This window comes from Rhea americana, unplaced genomic scaffold (assembly GCF_003343005.1).
Source record: "Rhea americana isolate MKP2758 unplaced genomic scaffold, rheAme1 scaffold_26, whole genome shotgun sequence".
Classification (NCBI taxonomy): Eukaryota; Metazoa; Chordata; class Aves; order Rheiformes; family Rheidae; genus Rhea; species Rhea americana.
Window position 1 is genome coordinate 6,908,255 of NW_028186379.1, and position 26,294 is coordinate 6,934,548.

At 37.5% G+C, this 26,294-nt stretch overlaps 1 protein-coding gene across 1 annotated transcript; it reads right to left on the bottom strand.

Moving 5' to 3' along the window:
* Positions 1-50: 50 nt before the first annotated feature.
* On the bottom strand, positions 51-26,288 carry KLHL7 (kelch like family member 7). The gene is made up of 11 exons (XM_085307600.1): positions 26,077-26,288; positions 22,029-22,131; positions 21,036-21,129; positions 19,689-19,813; positions 17,606-17,781; positions 14,873-15,047; positions 13,288-13,430; positions 7,758-7,998; positions 4,692-4,893; positions 4,295-4,392; positions 51-2,656 (listed from the first exon to the last, which is right to left on the bottom strand). Exons 1-11 carry the CDS (start codon positions 26,194-26,196, stop codon positions 2,373-2,375), a joined length of 1,761 nt encoding a protein of 586 aa, XP_085163726.1. The 5' UTR covers positions 26,197-26,288; the 3' UTR covers positions 51-2,372.
* Between the last annotated feature and the right edge of the window lie 6 nt (positions 26,289-26,294).

Here is a 26,294-nt window from a genome sequence, read left to right on the forward strand (position 1 = left end):
CCTTGCCGGTTGTAGAACTCGAGCAGGAAGGGTGGCAAAGGTCCACTTGGTTAAAGGCAGGGGAAAAAAAAAAATCATTTATTGATCAGAATGTACTGAGTCACAAGCCTCACTGAGGTATTTCGCTTCACTTGAGTCATAAGCTTCCGAAAAACATTTCTTACATTGATAAACTAATGAAGTGACAGCTCATTACACAGCTTTGATACATAAAATGATTTAAGAAATAAGAGTATTGCATTCTGGACAATTTTCAAAGACTGCCCAACTACTTCAGACAATGAGTCTGACTCAAGTGTAGGCCCTAGGGCCCCTAGCATGATAAAACTGCTAATGATCACCCCCCCCCCCAACATACTTAAGCAGAAGCATCATCACTTTCCACAAAGTTTGAGCTGCAAGGACTGAGTRAGAGAGTGTAGACTGATTTGGGAAAAGTAGCAGTACAGTAATTCAAACAAAATACCCACGTGAATGTGCTAGATGTGTGTTCCATGATAGTCTAGTTCTAAGACCCTCTACTTAAAGTTTTTCAGTAGTTTATGCAAATAATTAACCTCTTGAAAAGAAATTTAGAAAAAGGTGCTTCATAAGTTTTTAAAAGTAGATACAAAGAAAATCCAAACAGGCTGTACAACCTAAAAAGTGCAGAATTCAGTCCAGTCTTCGCAGTATCTTAGAACATAAATACTCAAAATACCAGGGATAACTTTGTTTTATGGCTCAATCAGTAGGGGAAAAAAAGGAAAAAGGCAAGAGGATGGAAAATAGTGTTTTACAGCATTCACTTACTACTGAATATACAGCTGACTTGCATGAAACACTATGAAACCCATGAATGCATCTACTAGTTTACCAGACATGCAGAGTTGCTAGTATGAGACAAAACAGTCTACAAAGCAGTACTGACTTAAAACTGGAATTACAGCATTTGAGAACTTTGAGTATCTTCAGAAATAAAACAATAAAAATCCACACCACCAGTGATGCACAAGATATAGATAGGTAAGCACCAACTTTTTAAGTTAACTTGATAGTCTCATAGAAACAGATCTGAAGGAATTAGCAAGTTAGAAAAACGGTGACAAAATTAGGATGAAGACATTTATGACCTAGTATGGGAGCAGAACAGACTTACATGTATCAATTTATATAGCTTTTCAAATGTAGGAAGATGTACACAGTACTGATACCAATACCCTGACAAGCCTGAACCTCTATGCTGGAAGAAGGATTGTRATCACATTTAGTACCATGTTGACTGTCTAGAATCATTTACAGTATTATATGCTTATAAACCAGAGATTAATAACCATATGCAACTTCAGAAGACTTCTATAAAATAACTTTAATGACTTTGTTCATATCATTTTAAAAACAGTCATTTTCAAGAAGAAAATCAATACATTTGTTGTATTGACTTTGCCTTCCCAAACCTATCCCCCATCTTTGCTAATGGTTTGGCATCCACAGTATGTACAGTCTAGTTGCCTGGGAAGATACAGTGAAAATGAATCCCAAATTTCAAACTCGCTAATATAGTGCACAATTATTGTGGACCTCCTCCACCACCACCACCCATGTCAACATAATCAAAAATGAAAGTTTGGCTCTGTGACAGCTTAGGAGTCTTTTGGGGAAAGCTCCCCAAAATGCCAAAAAAGTCATTAGCAAAGTTTTTTGCTAATTTATTTTTATATATATAAATATATATATATATATATATATATGCCTGTCTGACTTCAAAATTGATATGTAGTCATGCAAGTGATGGAAGAAAGTCACTGAAATAGGGCAGCTATTATAGGAAAGGAGCTGTATAATCTATCCCCCCTTCTCAATGGGAATCTTAATCCATTATACTGCTCTCCTTGGTCTTTCCTGAGCAAAATCTTCATTGCATTCTAGTAAGATTTTTACAGGTATGTGTAAATGAGAAATGTTTGTTCATATTTCTCATGACTCGGGCTGTATTTACTCACCTTTATTAAGGGAAGAATCTTTGTAATTGAGCTCTGGAAAGCATCATTCAGCCAGAAATCTTTATCTTCATCAAATGCTTTGAATTCTTCTAAATAATTGGATTGGATCTACTTTTGACAAGGCCACACAGTCTTTTCAAAGGAAGATGTCACATGTTCTCAGCTAGGCAAGTGGATTCTCAAAACACATCCCCATCTCTTAAAACAGACAGTAAGATGGGCATGACAAAAATCCATGTTATACAATATGCTGTATATACAAATTCAAAGACTGCATCTCAGTTTTTCCTATTAATCAGTTTAACAAGATTCAATAAAACATGGAAGCAAAGCACCATGGTTATCTTTCCCCAAGTCCTTGAAGAATGCCTCAGTATCTCTTACAGGTCTTCAGGTCTCTAAGGTTTCTTCATTTGCACCACAAGTGTCAACAACACAGATTAAACAACTTGTTACTGGGAAAGCACGAACTTTGGAGTTGGCTATCCACTTGTCTGTTTCAGTATTATATTCGAGAATGTGCCCTAATCGACCAACGCCCTGAAAACCAGCCAGGACATAGACTATAGATCCCACAGCAGCACACTTCACTGTTACACCCTTCCATGGCATTGGAGATACCATCTTCCATTCATTCATCTTGATATCATAATATTCTACATTATCAAGGCCACCTACAAAGCAATGAAATAGATAACTGCTTAATACATTATACACTCTAGACTGAACTTGAGCATACAAATGCTTCATAAAACTTGGTTATGATTTTAAAAGTTTAGATTAAAAACAACAATAAAAGCAAGCTAAAATATTTCCTTGGTGTGGAAGTATGTGTGTGTGTGTGGGGGGGGATTGGGGAAGGAAGTGCAACAGGTTTTTAAAGTAGCTTCTTAACTTTTCTTAAATACAGAAACACAGCAGAGAAAAAGGAGATTGGAAGTAAGATGTAGTTATAAATTTCATATAATACAATCTTTGATCTAACATTGTTTCACAAAGGAACTAATAATTTCTAAGGGGCGTTATATGCTGAGGAAATTTTATTCTAGACATGTCACCAGCACCTTTAACTAAATAGGTTATTTACTAATAGAGGATRTTTCTCTTCATTAAACTTCAAGGAATTTAGCATCACAGAGGCCTAAGTCTTTGCCAGAAACTGGCCAATAGACTCAGGAATTATTAGGGAGAAGTAGTTACTGGGACTGTGCAAGATTTCCTTCTTCAGAAAATAGGCTAACAACTACACTTTACAATGCCTGCAGTATCCAATTATTCCTATTTACCAGCAGTGACTGAGACACAGAAGAATTTTTACTTCCATTCCTGAATTATTAGGCCTCAAAGATCAAGAAATCTCTGATTTAGACATATGAATATTTTATCCCAAACATAATTTTTTCCCCATTATACTACACTAAGAGCAATCAGTCAATCAAGCTACAGAATAGGAAAAAAATAGCAAAATAATATTTTAACTTATTGGATCAAAAACACAACACTTCTAAAATAAACATTCAATCAATACACTAAAATTTTGCAAAAAGGCAGTTCTGACTAGCTGATAAACTGTTTGCACAATAGTTGCTTCTATAGATATTTTTGCACTGGGAATCAATCATGTTGGAATAGTTCTAGTAGCTAATTAAATTGCAAGCTACAACTAGACTATCTGATTTTAGATTAATGCCATCATAAATAGTATTAATAAAGCTGAGTTTTTTTTTTTCCATTTGCAAAAGCACTTCAGAAATCCTATGTAATTAAATTTCAAATTCAACTCTCCTAGGAAATAAACTATTATTATTCTAAGCTAACAGACAAGTAGACAGGCAGATTATGGGCACAGAGCAAGTCACATTTCATATCTAGAGCAGTCAGGAAAGTTCACTGTTTCACCATTTAAAAATAGCTATAGCCTATCAGATACAAGTCTTCAGACTGAATTTCTCAAAATAGTGATTACACCTTTATCTGTCTCCAAGKAACAGTGTCTCAATGTGTATAATGAAGGACTAACAAAGTTAGCTTTTTTCAGATGACTGGTTTTCCTATGTTAAACTACTGCAGAACTGGGTTACAGACACATTTCTGCATTTGACAGGACTATCAGTAATAAAAGAGYTTGGAAAATAATCAAGATAGAGTGAAGCAGGAAGGTGAAAGAAGGTAGGCAACAATACAGGGACAACAGTAGAATTATGGTACTGCTCAGAATATATCAGCTCAATAGATTAGAATGAATTTTTAGCAAAAGCACCCCTCAAGAAACTTTGGGAGACTAGCTACAAAACTAATAGAATTAGGAGTACCTAAGCCATTTTGTCCACCCACAGCAAATATTTTGTCTTTTACAAACACTAGTCCATGATTCTTCCTGGCTTCAATCATTGGACAGAGCTCAGTCCACCTAGGAGACAAAAAAAACAAAACAAAACAAAAAACCACAACACACAAAATGCCACAGGAAAACCCACAATTTAGTTGTTAGAATATAAACAATTAAGTTCACCCTAGAATTGAGAAAGTGAAATATGGAAGAAAGCTGCTTAAGAAAAGCAGCCTTTTAAGTAAAACTGCAAATACTTTATTCGGTACTGCTTAACACAGAAAAATTCCTTATTGTACAGATGAATAGGGAAGATTGTATACTTCAAGGTATTTAAAGAGTGAGCAAAACCAGTGACAAGTATTGGAATTGATACTTACGTTTCTGTGGCTGGATCATAAACTTCACAGGAATTTAGGACTCTTCCAGAAACATTGTTTCCCAAACTTCCTCCACATACGTAGATGAGGCCATTTGCCTCTACCATTCCATGACTGCACCGTTGAGTCAGCATGCTGGGTTTTGTGTGCCAGCTTTCTGTTCTTGTATCATAGCATTCAAACAAATACAATGCAGAATTTCCTTAAAAAATAAGAAACCCACCAAAGTGGCATTAGTTTTTTGCAACTGGCTTAACACGGAAAAGTCTAACAGAAATATCAAATTGATGCTCTACATGCTAGTTGAAMATGGAAAGCTGCTTTCCAACCTCTATGAGCAGAGCTAATCAACTCAAAACTTGGGACTACTGTGGAAGCATATACTTATAATTCTTTTCTTGACTCTTGTTCTCTTCCAAAATAGCAGTTTTATAAATTTACTTGCATATCAGGGTACCTAAACAAGTGATTCAGATATTCTTTTCGGGGGAAGAAAAAAACTGAACAAGGATACCTTTAAGTTGCTGACAAAATTTTCATCTCATGCCACCCCTCAGTACTTGAAGTGTATTCAGTTTAGATGTGAARATGAAACCAGAGTATTGTAAGTTTAGTACAGATTCCCATAAATTTCTGCTATAAACAATGTGACCTAATTCCCAGAACAGTTGTTGCACTTTAGAATCAAATGGCTAGATTATATTACAACATACTTCCAAATTATTAGCAACCACAAAATAGCTACCCTTTACCTTTCTACTTTCTTCCTGGGGACTAGCAAATTCTTATTATTTTCTGGGAATGCAAGGTCTGTTCCCTCTTCCCCCAGGGTTCAAAAAAGTTATTACTGAAGTCAAAAGCAATCTTTCCACAGAAGATGGATGGAAGCTTAAAGACTTATTCACAAAAGAGAATCAGGATCCTTCTCCCCTTGCTTCAATAGACACATTCATCTAGAACAGTTAAAGGTGCCTTCACCTGACCCTCTTCATTCTCAGCTTTCTACTTTTAAAACTATGTTATAGAAGCAGCCCTCATTGTCCTCACTACCAGCTGGAGACCTGAACTCTCAAAGCCTATGGCACTGCATTTCCAGGCCCAAAATACAGGAGTAGGTTTCTATAAACCACATTTACTTTCTTTCTACCATGCAATTCTTATGATGAACAGCACAGTGGGCCATATTCTTTCCTTGATGGCAAGTACACATCCTTATTGCTTCGAAATTGTATCTCTCATTGACAGTAATTTCTACAGCAGAACTGTCTTACCAAAAAAAGGGCTGGGCATGGGGTGGGGACAGAGTTTCCATTTTCAATATGCAGTCATGTTGTCAGTGTAATAGTAAAATTTGCCCTAAACCTAAACATGGTAAAAGAATTTAGTGGGTTTAGCTTTCAAACTCTGCCAGATGTTCCAAACAAGAGTACTCCCACCAGTGTAGGAAGGGGTGGGGAGGAAGGGAAGACAGCCCTATTGTCCACAGTGGAGTGATACTGATTTGTTTTCCAAACTAGTAAATCAATGCAAAAAACATGCAACTTTTTACATTTCTCTACAGCTAAACACTCAGCAGCATTTTCTTAAACAGTCTCACATAATTGCCTCCCTCAAGTGCTCGAATTGGGATAAACTTTTCCCAATAAATGATCAATGTTCACGGGATTCCAAAAATGCACTGGAAAAAATGTAATAAAAAACTCAGTTATTGATTTCAGTTTTCACTATTCTGTCTTGAACAATATTTATGGAAAGAAAAGGGAATATGTGCAAATGAGGAAAAGTTTAAGAGAACTCTCCAACTGATTAATTACAGTATATTAGACACAAAAAGGCAAAAAAAAAGTCAATACAATCAAAGTCTTCATCATACTTCCTCATCAACTGGCATGTGGGAAACTGGAATGATTTAATAAGTTTTCTAATATTTCAAGTTTCTCAATACAGCCTTGGTTAAACCTCAGTTTCAAGTAATGGGAAGTGTTATTTTGCTTTCACCACACTAGGTGGCAGTTATGAACTGTGTCTATCTGCTGTTTCCTCAGAGCTGCCCAACTGTTTTCAAAGTCAGACAGGAAGTTTTGACATTTAGATAACCTTATTAAGTAACTGTTATCAATGTTAATCACTGATTATGACCACTGTTTATTTTCTGCTAACTTTCCTCTGCAGTAAGGCAAAACTCAGGAGGATCTACTAAAAACTGTACTCACATGGCTCTAGTTGTTTTGGCAGAAGAACTTTTTCTTTTAAGTTTTTCCACAGCAGCAATTTTTATGGATATGGCATACACATATTCCTACTTTTAGTTTGCTGAAGATATCACATTAGATTAATTTAGGCAGAAATAAACTCAAAAACGTTGCCACAACATTTTAGTATGAGCGAGTCAGATCAGAGTCAAGCTACTAGGGTTGGGGCAGGGGGGCAAAACACCCTCTCAATGGGTGTTTATGGTCTCTCGCAATGGTCCTAATTTTTAACTGTATGATGAGTAATAATATCTAAAGAAAGCAGTATGTCTCCATAGAGACAAACCAATAGAATAGCAAACTAATAGAGGATAACTTGTGTCACTTGACAAAGATCTGAAAAAATTCCTTTAAGGGACCAGGTATAATTTCACCATGGATAGCAGCAGAATCAAAAGCTTTTTCTCTTTTTACTCATTAGGCCCAACACAAACAATGCAAGCTGTTCTGGCCCTACATCGCAGCCACACTTCAACAGTGCTGTGGATTTCTGGAGGTAAACTAAGAGCAGAGCGGGAACCCCCCCAAAAATATATTTGCTTGTCCCCAGTTTACTCTTACAAGTCAGTGTATTTTATGCTCTAGTTAATAATCTAAAGATTATATTTAAGCTGCTTAAAAAACCAAAACCACACACAAAAATAGATTATTGGATTGCAGGGAGGAGAAAAATCCAACATACAGGAAAGAGTTCATTAGGCTAACATTATAGCAGTGTGCAGTTTCTTGTCAACAAAGAGTCATGCAAAACCAGAAAGCTTTCCAGGTATCTTTGTTTGTGCTTTGTTTGTTTTAAAGATTTTTAGTGTCTTACCCACTTCTGAACCACCAGATGTATAAATTTTGCCCTCAGCAGCACAGGCTGCAAGGCTATCTCGAGGTGTTGGAGGTCCTAGCTTGGAATACCAGCTATCCTTCACCACATTGTAGCAGTCCATTCGCTTTATAGGGAAGAGCTGGGAACCACCCAAAATATAAACTACGTTGTCCCAGAAGACACAAGCTGCATCCCTGCGCTTTTCAAAGGGACATCGGATGTCTGTCCAGCTGTAATCCTGCATTACAAAGAACAGGTAATGTCTAATAGATTATATAACTTACCTGCACAGTGAGTGTTTTCAAACAGAGCTTTTCATAGAGATTTAGATATGGTCAGTTTTACATTTCCTTTTCAAAACAAACATGAATACTGTTTATTGAAGAACATTCCTCAGGCGTACTCTTGAAAAATTCTTAGACACAGACATAGTTAGCTGAAACGAACCATGACATTATCAATTTCTATTTCCTCATTCCCTGTATGCACCCAGTGCAGTTTTCCTGAAAAACAGATTTTCCCCCCAACAAAATTGACTTCCTGCTGCTGTTACGTCAAAAAAAAATGCATGTCAAAGTACAATAGCATTTTCTTTTATAGGAATGTAAAAAGGCATCTGACACATAACAGATTCTTTCTTTCTAATTAAAAAACAGGAAATAAAAGCAATCAAAGGCGATGGATAAAGGAGAAACAGGTAATATCTGAATTGACAAGCAACTCAATTAAAAAGCTCAGTAATACATATTTTATTACCATGACAACTAGAAGCTTATTTACAGAATTTAACAAAACACAAATGATCTATAGCTATCCACAGTTGATAGCATGAGAAACAGCGCGATGCTTCATCACAAATACTGGCAGTCACGTTGCCTAAAAACTGATTTTGCATGGTCTGGCAAAATCAGTAAGTAGCAAGTACGGGCAGTAATGCTAACTAAAGCCTTAAGAACATACTCAGCAGTTGATGATAGACCACGATAGCATACAACACAAGTAACATTTCTTGAATAATTGTATCTCACATGTTTCATGCCATCATTAGGATGGCTTATTTCCTATACGGAACAGAAAAGTATAGGACCTTAAACGTGTCACCTTAGGATGGTCTAGCTAAAGCTGCTGAATGACCTTCATTGAATGGTTCATACAACACGTTACATCATTACATTTTCTTAGCAAGGACATACTCCACACACTTTGGTCAAGGAGGAAAAACAGCGACTCCTGCGTGGGGGTTCAAAGAAAAGAGAGAGACAGCGCATGTTATAGTCCAAAGCATCTTACAATCTTTTCTTGTAGCATCCCCCATATCAAGAAGAGCTGGCAGGTGCATGTGGCCTTTTATGGTGAGAAACAGGTCCTGGGGCATCCTAGAAAGGAAAGCCATACTACAGCATGGCAAAATAACTAGCTGCATAAACCTTAAGAAAATGTCTTACTGCTTTGTGTAAGATTGTGTTTTCTGCTCAAGTTCTGGCAGTTTTATGAAAAATCCTGTTGTTTCCCCTTACTATTGTAAGGGCTGTGATCTGACCCACTCTTCCAGTTCCAATTCATACCTCTAACATATGAAAAGCCACAGGCTCTCCCATAACCTGAGCATACTCAGCAGAAGCCTCCTCTTCCAGCAGGAGGCAATTTAGGTCATTTTCTTGTAATACTCTTCACTGTTAGTCTGCATCATGCAGAACTGATTCAATACTTTTACACATTTAAGAACAACAGTTGCTCTAAGCCAGAGTCAAAATCCACAGAGCCCTAGAGTGGCAAGTCTCATTTTTGGGGAGCTGAGGGAGGAAAGAAAGAACAAAGTAGGTATGCAGTGACACTTTCCCTACTGAGCTCAGTTTCCAACAATTTGTTATGTAGGAGACCAGAGCCAGAAACCATATCTTTGCAATTAGGAGCTCCTGAAAGTGTTTTTTTTTTTCTTTCGCAAGTTTATTTAATCACTTATTTAAACTATCTGCACTTCTGAGAGCCACAACATTCTGTGGCAAGAATTCCATGTGTATCATGAACCATGTTAAAAAAAAAAGTACCTTTTGTTTAAAGCTTTCTTAATTTCATTTGTTGCTCCCTTTCCAAGTTTGTCAAGGAAAACAGCAGACATGCCTAACAAATTTGCCACCAATAGCTTACTGAATACAGCTCCTTATCTCCTCAAAAATGCATGCTAGTTCAAGTAAAAGCAATGCTGGTCATTAAGTCTTACTTGTTATTATTGGATTTTTGTGCTGTTTAAAAAGTTAAAACTTCTAGCTATTTCTTGTCACTAGAGACAGCACAAGAACCTCAGAAGTTCACAGATTGCTGCCTCAAAATCCCATAATCATACATAAACTGTTACGAAGAGTAAGGGAGAGAGAAAAGAGTTCCTTTCTGCATTCTGCAGAAGGAAAAAACAAACAAAAAACCACAAGATACTCTTCCTGCCACCACAAATAGGACTTTCTAGCGTGATTCTGAAGACAAACATTTCTATTCAAAGTGGTGCCAGTGGGCTACACAGGAGTTATATGCCCCAGTCTGCATCTATCCTGCTGCATCATTTTGCTCTTTTACTGAAGTAAATGCAACAATAGAAGTGTCGGTTACAATGCAACAAGAACAAATACAGACTTAATGTTAACAGTCTCAACAAATAACTGAGCCTATCCAATCCATTTTTATTTGAATTTTTTTTAAACAAATGAGGAAATGAAGATCAGCATTACACTAGAAACCGATTTTGTGTGCAAAGCAACCATAGTGAGAACTATGAAGTAGTTTTACTGTGTGAGATCCCTGAGACTGTCACTTACAACATTGAGAAAATATATTTTTAGAAGAAATACAACCCATGTTTTCAGCTGTTTAACTGATACATAATTGAATTAAATTTAATAATTTAAACAAAATCAGAAACTCTGCTACTAATCAGACAATTCAGCAGATAACAAAACAAAACTTTCATTCTTTCTCAAGGTCCAAATCCTGCAAAAGTATATGCAAAAGTTCTATTTTATGCAATATGACAGTCCAATTATCTTTTAAGGAGACAAATTCAAGCCAGCTAAACATGTTACATAATCTCTGCAGAACTGGAGCCTTAAATCCCAACACTTCCTATTTTACATGCATAAGATGCTAACCAGGGGCTTTTATTTGTAGTATTTAGAAGCTACTGCTACAATTTATAATAAAGATCAAATTCAGATACTCCAGCAAAACATCCTGAAAAGGAGGTTTTAAATAACTTAGAGCCAGAGATAAAAGGAAGCTATTCAACATATGACATACTAGCTAGAAATGCAAAGGAAGTATATAAGCATATAATATTTTGAACTAGCAAAATATCCAAGAAAGGCATGATATTAGGATTTAGATCTCCAATTACTCACTTTTTCCTTCTCCCTGCCACCCACATCCCCCATTATTTCACATGCAAGGCCAGAAAGCTTGATCAAAAGTGAATTCTGCAAAACTCCTTCTGAACTCAACTCTTTTTTGGTGTTATGCCAGAGCAAAAGGTGCAAGAAAAGATATAATTTTATCCCATAAGGCTTTATGTGGGCATATGCAGACATGTCTTTTCAGCCAAAAAGCAGATTCCATTGCAGTAGTATAGCTTAGATCTGACTGAAGGCCACCTAACTGCATACATRATTTTCATTTGAGCTGTAAGTCTTTGCCTGTTGCTCCCCACTCTATGTTCATTCAAATTATTATTTTTTCAAACAAAAYTAAGATATATGGTGATAACTGAGGGATTGTATACCAGTTCATAATGAATGATGGAATAAATCCCCCATCCCTTGAGTTCCAACTACTATTGACATGAGGCACTGCCACAGAACCTAATCTTTTGTCAGTTAGGTTAGCAAAGAGACTGCACGGCCTCTMTGTAATACCATACCATTGCCAATTAATGGCTGGGGCAATATTCTCAAAGCTAGTTTCCATTCTATCTTAGAATAGCTTTGTTCTAACATGCCTAACTGGAGATTAGGAGAAAAGAACACTTTGATTTAATTTCAGTCTAATAAAAGAAAGGTCAGAGCATATTGGGTGAATTACAACTTGCTTAAGTGTCAGAAACAAATGACCGTTTGAAGAGGATGAATGCCCTGATCAGACTTCCAACTCAGAGTTTACCTTTCAAAAAAAAAAAAAAAAAAAAAAAAAAAAAAAAAAAAAAAAAAAAAAAGAAAAGAAAAAAAAAAGGACTTATTGTTCCACTTCAGGGGGGAAAAAAAAAGTCATCTGTTTTTTTCCCCACGACCACCACCAACACTCAGAGCAGTAATTTAATGTCTTACTTGAGTACGTGTATGAATGTACAGGTCATTTTTTTTTTAAGGAATCTGTAATTCCTATTGCAAATACAAGTTAAGAGTGTCTCAAACTAAGACAGCAAAGCTGGTTATGTTTTTCAGACTTAAATGGTGCTCAAAGACAAACAGTCCCTTATTCAAAACAAAATTGAAGCTGAATTCATACCAGATGGGTTCAAAACATATCCTAAGGGCTCTTTAATTCTGAACTGAATTTTATGGCTTCACATTGATTGCACAGCTCACACAGATAACACAGAAAACTGTTTGAAATTGTAACAAGCATTTAATATGCTGAGTTAAAACAATCAATTTCTGCAACAAAGTATTACAGGTAAGTAATTCCATACTTTCAGAGCCCCCTAATATTTAGGTAGCAATTTACTTCTGTATTCTTGTGTGTGCTTATCTTGTAAAACAGAGTATGGATAGTCCTTCTAAAAGAAACTGAGGTTTCCAGACAATCTAGTCTGCACAGCCCAAATATACCCCTTTCCTGTATACTTCGGCTTAATTTTATTCAGGAAAAATGGAAATAAATTTCAACCTAAGCTTGCTTGCTCTAAATTGCCCCTCTAACGTTTTCATTGCAGAAACCCAYTTTTCCACTTCTCGAATATCTTGTTCCCAATTCCTCTCTTTATATAGTGTTAAAAACGAAGAAAACATGAACCATTCAGATTTAGAAGCAACTAGGTATTTGTACTAAACGCACCAAAACAAACAAAATCTAAGATATTTGTATTCTAAAATGGGACCTACACTATCATACAAGTCARTATTTCAACTTAAGTCAAAAAAGCTGCCTTGTGTTATTCTCCAAACACATACGTGCATGCACATGTATACAGACTTTCAGATAGCCCTAACTGATGCTTATGTGACTTTTTATTCATCTGCTTCCAGCTGTGGTATACACATACCAATCAATTACTGACCCATACGGATTTATCATAACTTTGTATCTCATCCTGCCAATAAACACACACATGATCATTCTAATCAAAAGGAGGTATTACATCTAGGTACATAGATTTGGAAGCATCTAATTAACTACACCCTCCTAACCGTATACTCGAGAGGCATGAAACATCCTTCCCTGTACCACTCTGTAGATCTTTAGGTTTTAGTTAATAGCAATCAGCAAATAAAACACATGCAGATTACAAACAGTGAATCTTAAAGCATTCTGAGGTAACGATTACCTTTGGATTAAAATATCTGCAGGACTGGGGCTGTGAGCCTCCAAACAAAGCAATGCGATAATCGTGTTTTTTTCTTCTTGGCCGTGTACCTTCCACTAGCTCTTCTCTGTCTTCTGGGGAAAGTAGATGGTATCGCATCCCACCTAGCAGGAAAACAACCATTCTAGATCCAGTGTAGCTCATACATACAAAGGGAGGGATGTTTCAGAGGGAAGGATGGGGAAAGGGGAATGAAGCTTCTACTTCACATCTACCCAGCTTACAAACATCTTTTTTAAATGCACACAAGGATGGGCACATACATCRAGATTTATACTCCATTTCAAAATTCCTAGTCTATGTGGAAATAGGACATGGACATGTAACACTTAAGTGTTACATACTAATTTATCGCCACGCAGTTAAAAAACAGGTTGAAACTAGCAGAAGAAAGTACACCCAAAGAAAAAATGGCAGAACTGGGAAACCTAAAGAGGAAAATATAAATTTTAAAGGAACTTCAATCCAATGAAGAGTCACCATTTCTTTTTGCAGTTTCTGGAAGTCATCTTTAGCACGTGGCATCTCATTGAAGCCCTTCACTTTTGCTCTTACCTTCACAATGCAAAATACTACAGTTACAGTTACTGTAAGAACGAAAATTTAATCTTTTCCTAAGAAACCTGCCAAAGCATGCAAAAATACTAGTGACATTACAAGTCACCTAAAAAAAACCACAAACAAAACACAAACACACACAAAATACATTTATTTCTTAAATTTCTGGCATGACACAGAACTAGGTGCAGGGTATGACTTATATGGGGAAGTTCAGTAGATACTTACCAACATATAAATAAATTTGAATCTTACTCATTGACTGAAAAAAACCAGTTGCATGCACTTTTTAGAACTACCCTAAAACAAAGTTGACTTGTCAACCACTACTAAACTTTTTTTTTTTTTTTTTCCAGAATATCTATCAGTATCTGGGCATTTTCTCTGTATACAGTAAAATTTCAGGAACGGTCAAAAAGGGAGGGAAGCTTGTTTCCTTTTATCATTTAAGGAAGTGTGTCTCATCCAAGAGACTTTTAGCACTTTCATAATGCAGCTGTCTAGCCTCAACCGTCAGTATATATTAGAGATGAAAACAGCACAGCTTATGCTAAACTAAGTGTTAAGCAGTTATATAGGGGAGCTTTATAATATCAAAATTTTGAGAAARGACTTATTAATTCATATCTGAACAATATTAAAGTTACTATCCTATCCCAAACAGGCACTAACTCTTCCAATTATCCTAACAATTCATGACAAAAACTCCATTCCATTAGTTATCATGAAGTTGAAGTCACTCACTAATGACTTTTTCTTTCGTCCTTATCACTATTAARTAAGAACGGCTGCCTTTTACATGACAAGTTGCTAATTTGCATCCAATTAAAAGCAACATCCCAGAGGGAATAGAGTTGTAGATAAATATTTAATTTAAAAATCTTATCATGGCATATTAGTTTAAAATGAGTAATTTTCAAAAACTGAAGTCCCACAGTATTGTAAAATTACATAAAATATCAAAAATTTCTTCTAGAGGTCAACTTACTGATCACCATTTTAAGGCATTCTGGGTTATCCTGAATAAGTGGTTCAGCCTGAACTGTTTTACTTAAGAAGTTCTTTGATATGAGAGGAAATCGGACTTTAGCAAGAATGTCAACCATGTATGGCTGGCGATTTGGTTCATCATACTTCAGCCATCTGACTGCTGCGTCGTAAACCTTAAGCAAAAGAGAAGGAAAAGGTAAGACACATCACCACACACTAAGACAGATAAACCTTGATGTTCCAAAATTATTCTTCTGTCCACTGGAAAATAACCTATATTAATATCAGTATGCTGGGATTTCACCAAAAGTGTCAACACAACCATCTTCCAAAAAAATAAGATAACACTCAGACATTAAGTAAAACAAATATACAACCACTGAGTAAAAACCCATCTACAAACTTTTCATTAAAATTTCTACTGCTATTTTATCTCTTTTCAGATAGGAAGTCTGACCCAGCAATTCATATTCATGTGGGTAACTCCTGCACCATGGTACGTCTAACATGCTTTGGGTTTGGTGTCAAAAAAACACCCTTTTGTTTTTTGGGTTTTTTTGTGTGTGTTATATAGACTGATGACCTCTGAGCTGATGACCTGCTTCTCTTATCAGGTCATATGATGTAGTTCCAAATGTATTGCTACTGTTGCACTTAAAATCTTTAGGTGCAGATTATTATGAGTCTATTCATACTGATTGAGTCTCCATCTCCTATTTAATGGAAAGAATGTGGGTTTTACTTGGGGTTAGATGACAAGACAGGAAAGTAATGAAGAAACCTCTTCTGTTGATGTTCCTCTGGGTCAAAAGAAAATGAATGAGAAAGTCCAGTATTACATATCTATTAAGATACCTCAGTGCTGCATTCAGACATAGAAAGCTTATCTAATATACCACCATTTCAAAGACAGCACTATTTTCCTTACAAGTAATCACACAATCAATACCTATTCTTTATTGCTGAAATTCATCATAGTGATCAGTTGCGAGTAATTGAATTTACTGCTGCCATAAAGTGCTTTTCCACATTACAAGTTATTGAGAAGGACTGCTAAACCACCTCAGCTTTAATCCTGCAAAAATGCCACAAAGTAAGAGTAAGGGGGGAAAAAAGGCTAAATTCTATCAGCTAAGGAAATTGAGCAGATTAGTGATTGSGACAGAAAAACTGTATCCATTTATCAATAGGAACATTATTAGCATAGAAGAAAATAAGATAGCTATTTAACACACCTTTTTTTAAAAAAACTAAAGTTTCAATATACTCTAAGCCAATACAAAAATTACAGAGTATATGCCAACTTTCTACCAGTATTGCTTAGAAATAAGGTTTCTTTGGTATCACTATCTTCTGCAATTTCAAATTCTAGAATCCCACTTTCTTACAGAATTTTTAATCATGCTGTTCTACCTACACAAATTTTTCAAACCACTACTGCTACATTGAAGCATGTCTTTCACCTTATCAAGGCAGCTTAAATTACTGTAGTTTTGGCTGCACGCTAACAAAGCATGAAAATTTTCTAGTTTTGAGAATGCTACTTTGTGGTCTGAACTTTTCCCAGTATGTGGCAAGAATTTTGAACTATGACTTATTCATTTAACAGTCACAACTATCATTCTTGTAACCTGAGATTATCTCCCTCCCCCAATAATATTATTTTCACAGAAGGTTTTTACTGCAACAGATGCATCAAAGAAAATGCATTAATTCTGGAGCCTATGCATCTGGCTAAGCTTCAGTTGGCCATCTGCTTCAAAGCACACACATACCATCTTGACAGGAACTTGGTTACAAGATCCCTCTGTTGCACTTCAAAGGCATGAGTCAACTCATGCTGATATACCTAAGCAAAAGTAAACTTAAGCACAAGAACAGCACAGCTAGAAAGACAAGACTCCAGTACGGTTTCAACGCATTTGACTGAGAGCCTTCAGGAAGCATCCAGCAACAAGCCCCATCTTACAATCACCTCTTTGGACTGCAGTGCCGACCGCCTGTTCTTCCTGTTTTCATGTGGCAGGAAGAACAAGCTGGTAAGCAAGCATTCAGGTATGTGGCATGCTGAATTCAGCTCTCCAATGGGACAGCTGGTAATGTAACTTCTACCAGAAGTTATAACTCTAAAATGAAAGAAGCTTCAGGCTCTTTTCAGCCATCTAAACCCTTCTGTATCCACTCCCTAAATAAGGACTTAAATCAATCCACTGCTGTCAACACACCTGACTTTTATCCACCTTGTTGCTCAGTCCCACAGCTCCCCACACTTGCTCTGAAATGGGCTAAGACCATACTCAGGAAAAGGCATACAGCTGTTAAGGTGCAGTTTGCTTACCACTTTGAAGTGGTTCACTTCCACAGATGCACAAACCCCAGTCCAGGAGCTGCTATACATGAAGCTTATTCAAGTTTATGCACTACAGAATCAGCAGCCATATTACCTGAACAAGGAAACTGTTTTGCTTATTCCTTTTACGATTTCTTCCTGGTTTGCTGAAACTACCTATAATACCCACGCCCCAAATGCAGGTATTCATTAATATAGGGTTCTAACCAAGCAAGGGCACACCTCTTATTCTACAGTTTAGCATATATTATGTGCATCGCATGCACTGCACAAACAGGCATGACATACTTTGAACCAACTTTGGATTAAAAAATGGGGAAGGTGAAATTCAACGTACTTAACTGACAGAAAAGATCTCTTACTATGAAATTGGGGTCTCACCTGGTCTTCTGCCCTCACAGTCAATGTATCTTGGTTCAGAAGATGTGTCACTCGCTTAACATCAAGCTGAAGAAACTCATCTGTCTTGTAAACTTCAGTAAAATGCTGATGGATAAAGTCATCTGCCGTGGCTTTCAGTTCTGGACAGTCTAGGCATTCTGCTAACACACTTATACCTAATGAAGGAAAGAGACATTAAGAAAAAAAATCCAAAACGCTTTCCAAAGCTTGAACTGCAATTAATTTTAATATATTCAAATAGAATAAAAATATCATATCATAGATGCTTATAATCCCAATTAAATATTTCTAACCTTTTTTTTTTGCATGTTTATTATGACATGCTGTTACAACTCATCTGCAAGTCAAGACAAATTAAGACAAATACAAACTCCGATCTTAGCCTTACAGGCTTAACTCTATAGTTTGTAGCACTTCCTATATTAACTGTTTGTCCAGTACTACCTCCTCATTATTTCTTTCCTCATTACAAAGCAGGCAACAACAGTACATTAACAAGGTCTGAGCCACACTACAACACAATAACCACAGCAGCTTGAGAGACTGGATCCAAGTATTATTGGCCTCCTCTAAACTGCTTATGCAGCAGCAGTCACCAGCCAAACTCAGTTCCTGCAAAAGTCATAGTAAAAAGGATTTTGCATAGACAGCAAAATCTGCTGCAGAACAACACACAAAAAAAGTCAAGATAATGCTGCTGCAAGTTGGTATAGGATATGAAAGTTCTCACTACTGAGAATTATTGTTTCTGAATTTTTCCATTATTAATCAGGCATGAGCAAGAGAAAGTCAGCATGAATCTAGTCAGAGCTTGTTGCTCAGCTCACTACAGTCCTCCTTCTAGGGAGGAGATAGCAGGTGGGATAAAAGCAAACCGCTAGCTAAACGTAGCCCATGGGTCTCCAACTAGATCAAACTGCCCTACGTAGTAAAACACAAACTACAATGATAAAAATGCGAGTGTATGACCTGCTTTCCAGAAGAAAAACAGAGAAGCTTGACAAAATTCCAGGAGGTTCAAAATAAGCTATGACTTATTTTCCAATACATACATACATATACATATATACATACACACACACACACACATACATATATATATATATATATATATTTTAATAAACTGTAGGCTTGCCTATGAGTCTACAGCCAGAACAGATTTCAACTTGTAAATAATGTCTTGAGGAAAACTTCATTTAACCTCAATCTCCCTTTTTGGTATAAATCAGCTACAAAGTATGCAAATTTAGTGTAATTAATTTTCTATTTAACGAGAGGTTTCAATATGCCTCAAAGCAAGCCTAAGTGACACTTTCCTTAGGAGGYAGTGTCTTCCAGCCATCAGTGTCTCAGGGCTACACCTGCACTGCACTGAAGTGTCAGTTGAATCATTTTTGCAGAATATCTGAATTATTCCTATTGATATTATAAACATCTATAACATATCTGATTGAGATGTCACTAGAAGAATTACATTATAAATGTCAACAAAAACCCCTTTACATAAATTTATTTTAATCAGGTTAAAGACAGGTGTTCCAAATCTTGAACAGCATCAATAAGCACCGATGTCTACTTATTGTTTTGTAACATGCAGGTCACATTAAAACTACAGAGCATAATAAATATCAGACACCTGATTAGATGACATGGGTAAACTTTTAGTATTTCAGTCAAAAGGAGGTGCAACTGAAAACAAAAGTGACCCGAACTTATCCTGTTCATACTTTTAGAAGACATGCTATTTTTGTAGACCTTACAACTGTGTCAAATTCCATCTCCAAGAGCAATAGCAACTGAAAGCTCCACCTTACTAAACAACTAAGAACCTAAAACTACAAGAATCTCCAAGAGAGGATGGGATGAGCCTTAATTAGTGAACCCCAATACTGGCAAAGGTAAATGCCAGAATGTTTTGCTTATAACAACTGTTCATATTCATGGTATAATAATTTTGGTATGTCTGAGTTTATCAAAGTTTTACTGTATTTTAAAAAAAAAAGACTTTTTCAAGAATGGTCATGTTTAAGAAAAGATTTTTATAAGTCTGCCTTCCTCTTACCAAGACAATTTGAAGCATCAACTTGTTCTTTCAAAAAATCCACGCACATTTTTTTCACAGGTTCAATTTGATATTGGTTTGCTGCATCTAGTAAAGACTGTACATTATTGCTGTTAACAGAAATTCTGAAAAACAGAAGGTGCAAAATTAGCATCACTAAAACTTCCTATTTTGTTGTAGTCAAAACACTCAAACCAATTTACATAAATGGCAAAATTAGTTGCTTGTTATTTCTTCAAGCATTCTTCTCCCCATGTAAGCTTAAGATGTAGTCTTCCTTCACACTCTTTCCAAGTTGCTTTAATTTACAAATTGCTTTAATTTTAGATATTTTACGGAGGGTGGGACAGGGACTCAACAGTTCTAGATTCTAAAGACTAAGCCTTAAGCACAGGCCATTTATAGAGAGCTCAAGTACAGTGCTGTTGCTTGACTTATACGATTAACTATTTTCATAAAAGAATGAATCTTTTCTGACAGTCTCCTGTTCCCAAACTAGCCTCAGCAAGATCCATCTAAGCTTGTTGTCAGGACTGCTCTGGCTGATTTGCCTGGAGCACACAAGCAGAAAAGCCAGTTTGGCAGCCTTCAGCAGAAGGTCCAGAGCCCATAGACAAGGACCTGGGCTCCAACAGAGGCAAGAATGCGGCCAGGGTACTGACAGGAATTGTCTCTCACTGCAGGGGGAGCATACAGCAAGATTCTTCCCAAAGGAAGGAGAAAGCCTTCCTAAGGAGAGTTAATCCTATCAGCACAAAGATGAAGGGCCTGACATCCATCAGGCATGAGAGCTTGTTGCAAAGGCCTGTCCACAACCCTAGTCATCTGAACAAGCTCTGTATAAATACTGTTTTTAAACAGCGCTGCAGGTAACTAAAACAAACTGCAGGCAATCTCAGATAGACTGGAAATACACTTTCATCTCTAGACAGGCTAGGACTGTTCTGTCAAGTGTAACTCCTGGAAATGTTTCTCTGTGCTAGCTATTACAGCCATAAAGAAAAACCCCTGCTGATATCAACAAGGGCCTCAATTACAGAGCAATGGGAAATAGCATTCGACTCCAACCCTGAAGTTAGAAGCTTAAAGTGCTTTGAGTTGCTTTCTCAAGGCAACTACCACTCACTTTAGCCAACAGGAAGCCCTACTAACTAAATTAAGCAGTGAGTAGCCCTTCTCAAATAAAAGGGAAAAAGAGGAGGACAACAGAGAAGGTCTAGTCGCATCAGATTTTAAAGAAACTGAAGTATTATAGTAGTGAACTACAAAAACATTATTTTAAGATTGTCATTTACACATGGTAGAATTCCTAGCAAAAACGTCAAGCAATTTTAAATAACAAACTACCTTGCAGTATAAGCAAACTCCACAAGCTGTTCAATAATGTCAGGTTCTGCATCTTTTAGCTCCACTTCAAAGGACTTTGATTCGAGCATGTTTGCTGCAAATAGAGTAAGAGACAAACTACATCAGTAAGTCATTCTAGTCATTGTAGATTTTGCAAGCAGCACAAAATAAAGTGATCAAACCTGCTAAAAACTGCACGTAGCCAATTTCTGTTTTCCCAGAATTAGTAACAGCAGTCAGGGAGGGCAGGAAGTAGTGGGACAATCAGGATAACTAGCAGGGGGAAGGGTTGTAATATGAAAAGTATGATACAAAAATGTATTTAAAAGGTCAGAGATGCTACTGGCTATAGTGAAGAAACTGCCAAGTTAGCATCAGTAAAGGAAGCTCACACTGCTCTGCCAAAAACTATTTCCGTATTCAAGTTGATAATACATAGCCAGATCAGGCCTCTCTACATCCAGTCACACCACTGTTAAAACACCCACAGATAACTGGCCAACACAAAACACGGTTATTTTACTCTAGCATAATTTTAATTTCCTATGCCTTACCCATAATCCGGGTAAACACAGACCCTACACACCTGAACTTATAAAGACAGTACAAATCCAAGAACATTTACATTCTAGAAAGCCTGCTTTGTATATGAAAGTGCCTAATGGTAGGAAGTGATAGGGAGGCGTAAGTTATGTCATGAGAACAAAGACTCACAAACTGCAGGTTAGAAAAGGGAGAGTAATACAGTATATGGGCCCCAAACAAGAAAAGGATTTGCATATGTAGTAACCACACTGATTTAATCATAAGATAAAAAGAAAATGAAAGGAAGAGTGAACATAGGTGAATGGAAGAAAAATACAAACTGAGGAAATCTTCGCTTATATTCATCCCTCTAATTATTTTTATAGAGCAAACAGCTAGTCAGCTGCAAGTCTAAGAGGATATGGATATAAAAACCTATAAAAGTTAATCAATTTTGAAAAGACTTACTAGTAAACATCAAGTTAAAGAAGTGGCTGGCTGAAGCAAGCACAACACGGTGAGCTGGGATCTTTCTTTCCTGAACCATAAGAATGACATCACAGAGAGTTTTCTATATGAAGGGGGAAAAAAACACAATCAGCATTTTTTAGGAAAACAATCTTGAAAGCATTTCTAAACAGGTTGTAGAAATCTATTATTTTCTTACTCCATATTAACTCATAAGAGTTTCTCACGTAATAAAGAGATCAGAAAATAAAAAAGGAAGCTCAGTAAGTGGAGGTTGGTCACTAATAAGATTATGAGTTCTGACTGAAGTTTTTCTTGGGGCATTTTTATCAACCTCCTCCTGCAGCATCTAACAGAGGCTGCGTTTGCATTAGGAGCTGTCATCACTACTCAGCTGTTGTTGATTTTCCTAAGATGCACAGGAACTGCGTATCTCACGAGTACAATCGCATTACCTGAGTGACATCTCCAACCACAGTGAAAACGATGAACAGATTCAAAGCCTTGAACAGATTCAAAGCAGTGGAACATTTTAAAGAGAAAGATAACCTAAAAATATCACTTTTAGATAGAAGTGCTTCACTGTTGCATCTGATTAGCAACTAGTTAGCTTTCAGACAAAACCATATTTATTCTTCACTTGTTTACTATTTATATGTAATCAGTTTCTCACTTGAACAGTCATGCAGTAAGAGGAAGTAAAATGCCAGAGCTTACAAGTTGGGAGACATTAGGCAAAAGTAATGGATTGGATTAAAAACATATTGTTTGAATAGATTTTAAAAGTTTAAAATGGTCCCTTTAAGAACATACTGCCTGAGCTGAACACACCATATTGGAGTCACTTACAAAATCCTCTTATCAGGAAAGAGGAAGTGAGCCGCACTGCCTCCTAAAAACAGGACTCCATTTTCTACTATCACCTTAAGTTTATGGAAATATTTTGGAAACATCTGCCAAAACCAATCCTAAAACTAACCACAGAACAAGAACATTTCTATTGCAGGAAGGAAAAACACTTGAATAAAGTGTTATAATTTTTTTTACACATGTAGATAACATTATTCAAGCACAATACACAASGTAGATAGTCCAGACAGATAGCCAATAGCCAACAGTCCTTTAAATAAACTAAAGAAAAGCTTTCACTTAGTAATTTTTAGGGCCTTAAAGGAAAGAACACTCATTAGAAGCACATGCTGGACAAAATACACAACTGCAACATTTTTTAAAAAATTGTTTGAATTACAGGTATACATTGCAGGGAGCAACAGGAAAACAACCTTCTTTATATATCCATGGCTTTTAACCATTTAAGATTGAATTAACATTAAAAAAAAACAAAACAAAGACCCTATGAGAATAGCTAAAGGGAATATTTTTCTTGAAGCTGAAATTCCTAGCACATTTTGTTCAAAATGAGTGTTGAAAATTAGCAGTACAAGCTACTGCAAAACTATGTGGGCGAGCACCACTAAGACTTGCAACTGATGCTGTATTCCATGCTGTGTTTCTAAAATGTGTTTAGTGCCTTCTGAAATCACACCTCTCAGTATTTGAAGTATCTAGGGCAATCTAAGATCTCTATGGATGTGGAAAAAACTTGCCAACCAAAACAGACTTTATCCTCATCTTTTTCATATTATCCCCTGTGATGTCTTTGGACATAACCGCTCTATTTCAACTACTGTTCTTCCTGAGAATCGCAGTACTTCTTTCTTGGAGTAGCCATTTGTTTCAGGCAGTAGCTTCAGTGAGCCAGTAAGTGACCTGTGTTGCATCAACCAAAGGACACACCCCAGTGCAAGTCTGCATTAGGGCGCTTCATCTCCTGAAGAGCAGGTCCAGTGACACCTTGCAACTCATGCATTTTTATCCTTAATTACTTTACTCCTGGCTGGTCTCCACCGATCTACAAGGTCACAAAAAGTATTTATGCATTTACGTGCATGCTGTCAAACAGCTCAGCAAAATCCACACAGATACGTACCATTTTATTACAGAGTTTAGCAAGACGCTTTCTATGCAGTGAGCATGCTTGCCTGCAGTATTTCACTTGTCTCATCAGTGCATGTACACCCACAGTTTACTTTAAAATCCCCTGCGTAGGGAGGCTGCCTCTAGATCAGTTTACACAGCCTCTTTAAAGTTAGCTATACTTTCCAACCCAATTTCCTGTACTTTCAGCCCACCTTCCTACAGCATTAAATAAAGGCAGATAAAACAATGTGCATGTGTAGCATTATGTATTTCCACCAAAGGAAAAGTTTTAACTCATAGCACACTTGGGTTTTATAACCACAGCACAGTCCCTGACTTACCAACATACAAGAAGAGAGTTGTCTATAAATCCTCTTAGATTTCAGCACAGCTAGTCTGCTGAACTAGTACATTTTCCTCTGGCTCCAGCTGACTTCCTATTTTTATCCTGTATCTTCTCCCTCTCTCCCTCCTACTAATAGCCAACCCTCTCTTATGAACAACTCCTGAATGGAGCATGGGTGTCAGGAACTATGTGAGAATTTCTGGAATTGTGAGCACTGTCTGGGTCTGATCAGAAGTTTCTTAGAAACTCAAGTGGCAGGCAAAGTTTGAAGCAGCAGGTGCTGCCCTGGTGTACCAGCTTTCAAGACAACCAAAAGCACACACAAATTTCACAGCAGTTGAGTTTGAGTCTCTTTCTTTGTTTAGAGTCACACGTAACTAGTTCAGAACTGGCACTCTGCTACACTGAATGACCAGGTCAGAACAACAACATGTTGCCATGTTTTTGGAGCAGAGACATAGTCAAGAACTGGAATTTCCTCGTGCTAGTGGCTGTAGATGCATCTGAAAGAGGGCTGTATTTCCTCTATCTGCTCGAAGTATAACAGGAATTAGCACCTCCTGTCAGCAATGACAGGTATGTGAGCTAAATTATGAACAGCTGAGTTACAAACTCAGCTATACCTTGGAGTATGTTTACCCCAATAAACAGAAACAAAGCCCACATACAGCAAGTGGCTGCCATCATAGGCTTATGTCCATTACTCCATTACCAGAAATCATCACAAACATTTCATTTAAACCAATTTGGTTTTCCACATGTAGGAGCTTAGTTAGATGGGATGTTTTGTATGCACAAACCAATGGCACATTAGTGAGGGGAAAACAGGGACAGTGTGATCCACAAAAGTAGTATCACTACCCTGATACCACCTACTAGGCCAGGACCCATACTGCTAGCACACACACTAAAAACATGGGATGAGTCCTTGGCAAACCTAACACTGGGAGACAAGTAGATACGCTGTAGAAGACATAACATGCAACAGTGTTATGTAGGGAGTCCCCACCCCGTTCTAGAACATTTGGTTCCAGAGTCAGCTTTGATTCTGGCTCCACCTCACACAAGCTCCTCTGAAAAGGAGAAACATTTCTTTACACCCAGGGAGTTACAAAGACTATTATTCTGCTCTTRTATCATATATTTCAGTCTGAGCTTTTTAAGAGGAAAAAAAAAACCCACCTTGCAGTACTTCTTCCCATTCAGGCAGCTCAACAGAAAACTACTTGCATTAATTATGACTTTGGTTACCACTGCTGCTCTACTGGTGAGCAGAAGAGCCATCTTTGATAATCACTGGATTGTTGATCTAGGAGGCTGATCAATCCAAAAGGTCAACATTTCTAAAAATTAGGCTGCTCCACCTACCCTCCTACACAACTACTGGCTTCTTAGTGAGAGAGTCCGATATACTCAGTRTGAAGTGCAAGAAACAAAATTACTTTTTTCTTGTTTTTTCTTGGAAAACGCCTATGCGAATAYGACTCCTAACGCGATGAACTCAGAAAAAAATTGCCGCTTGGCTTGTGCCCTAACAGAGGCAGGATGCCAGATAAGGAAGCAGGTCCACAGCGTCCCTCTGCCTYCGGCATCCGCAGCGAGGCCCAGCAAGTGCGATCTAAACTCAGACCCTCCGCGCTGGTCCTGGGGGCCGCTGCTCGCCCCCGCGCTCGGCTCCGGCGGGCCGCCTGCCCCCGCAAGCCCCGGGCCCGAGGGCCGTACCTGCTTCCGCATGGTGTTCATGACGCCCATGAAGCTCGCCAGCAGCTTCGCCTCCTCCCGCGCTGCGAGCTTCTTCTCCGTTTTCTTCTTGCTGCTCTTCTCCGCCCCCGAGGCTGCCATGCTCCCGCCGCCGAGACCGCGGCCGCGCCACCCCCGCCGTGGGGGGTGCACCGGGCCCGCGCCGGCCGGCTACCGCGCTCCCGCCACGCCCGGGAGCC

Bases quoted from the DNA above. Each gene is read 5' to 3' on its own strand.
- KLHL7 (XM_085307600.1), bottom strand. From the start codon at position 26,196: ATGGCAGCCTCGGGGGCGGAGAAGAGCAGCAAGAAGAAAACGGAGAAG. The intron at 7,999-13,287 runs GTAATCGTTACC...TTTGTAATGCAG, and splicing joins GCAGATATTTTAATCCAAAG to GATTACAGCTGGACAGACAT. The intron at 4,393-4,691 runs GTAAGTATCAAT...TTTGTCTCCTAG, and splicing joins TATGATCCAGCCACAGAAAC to GTGGACTGAGCTCTGTCCAA.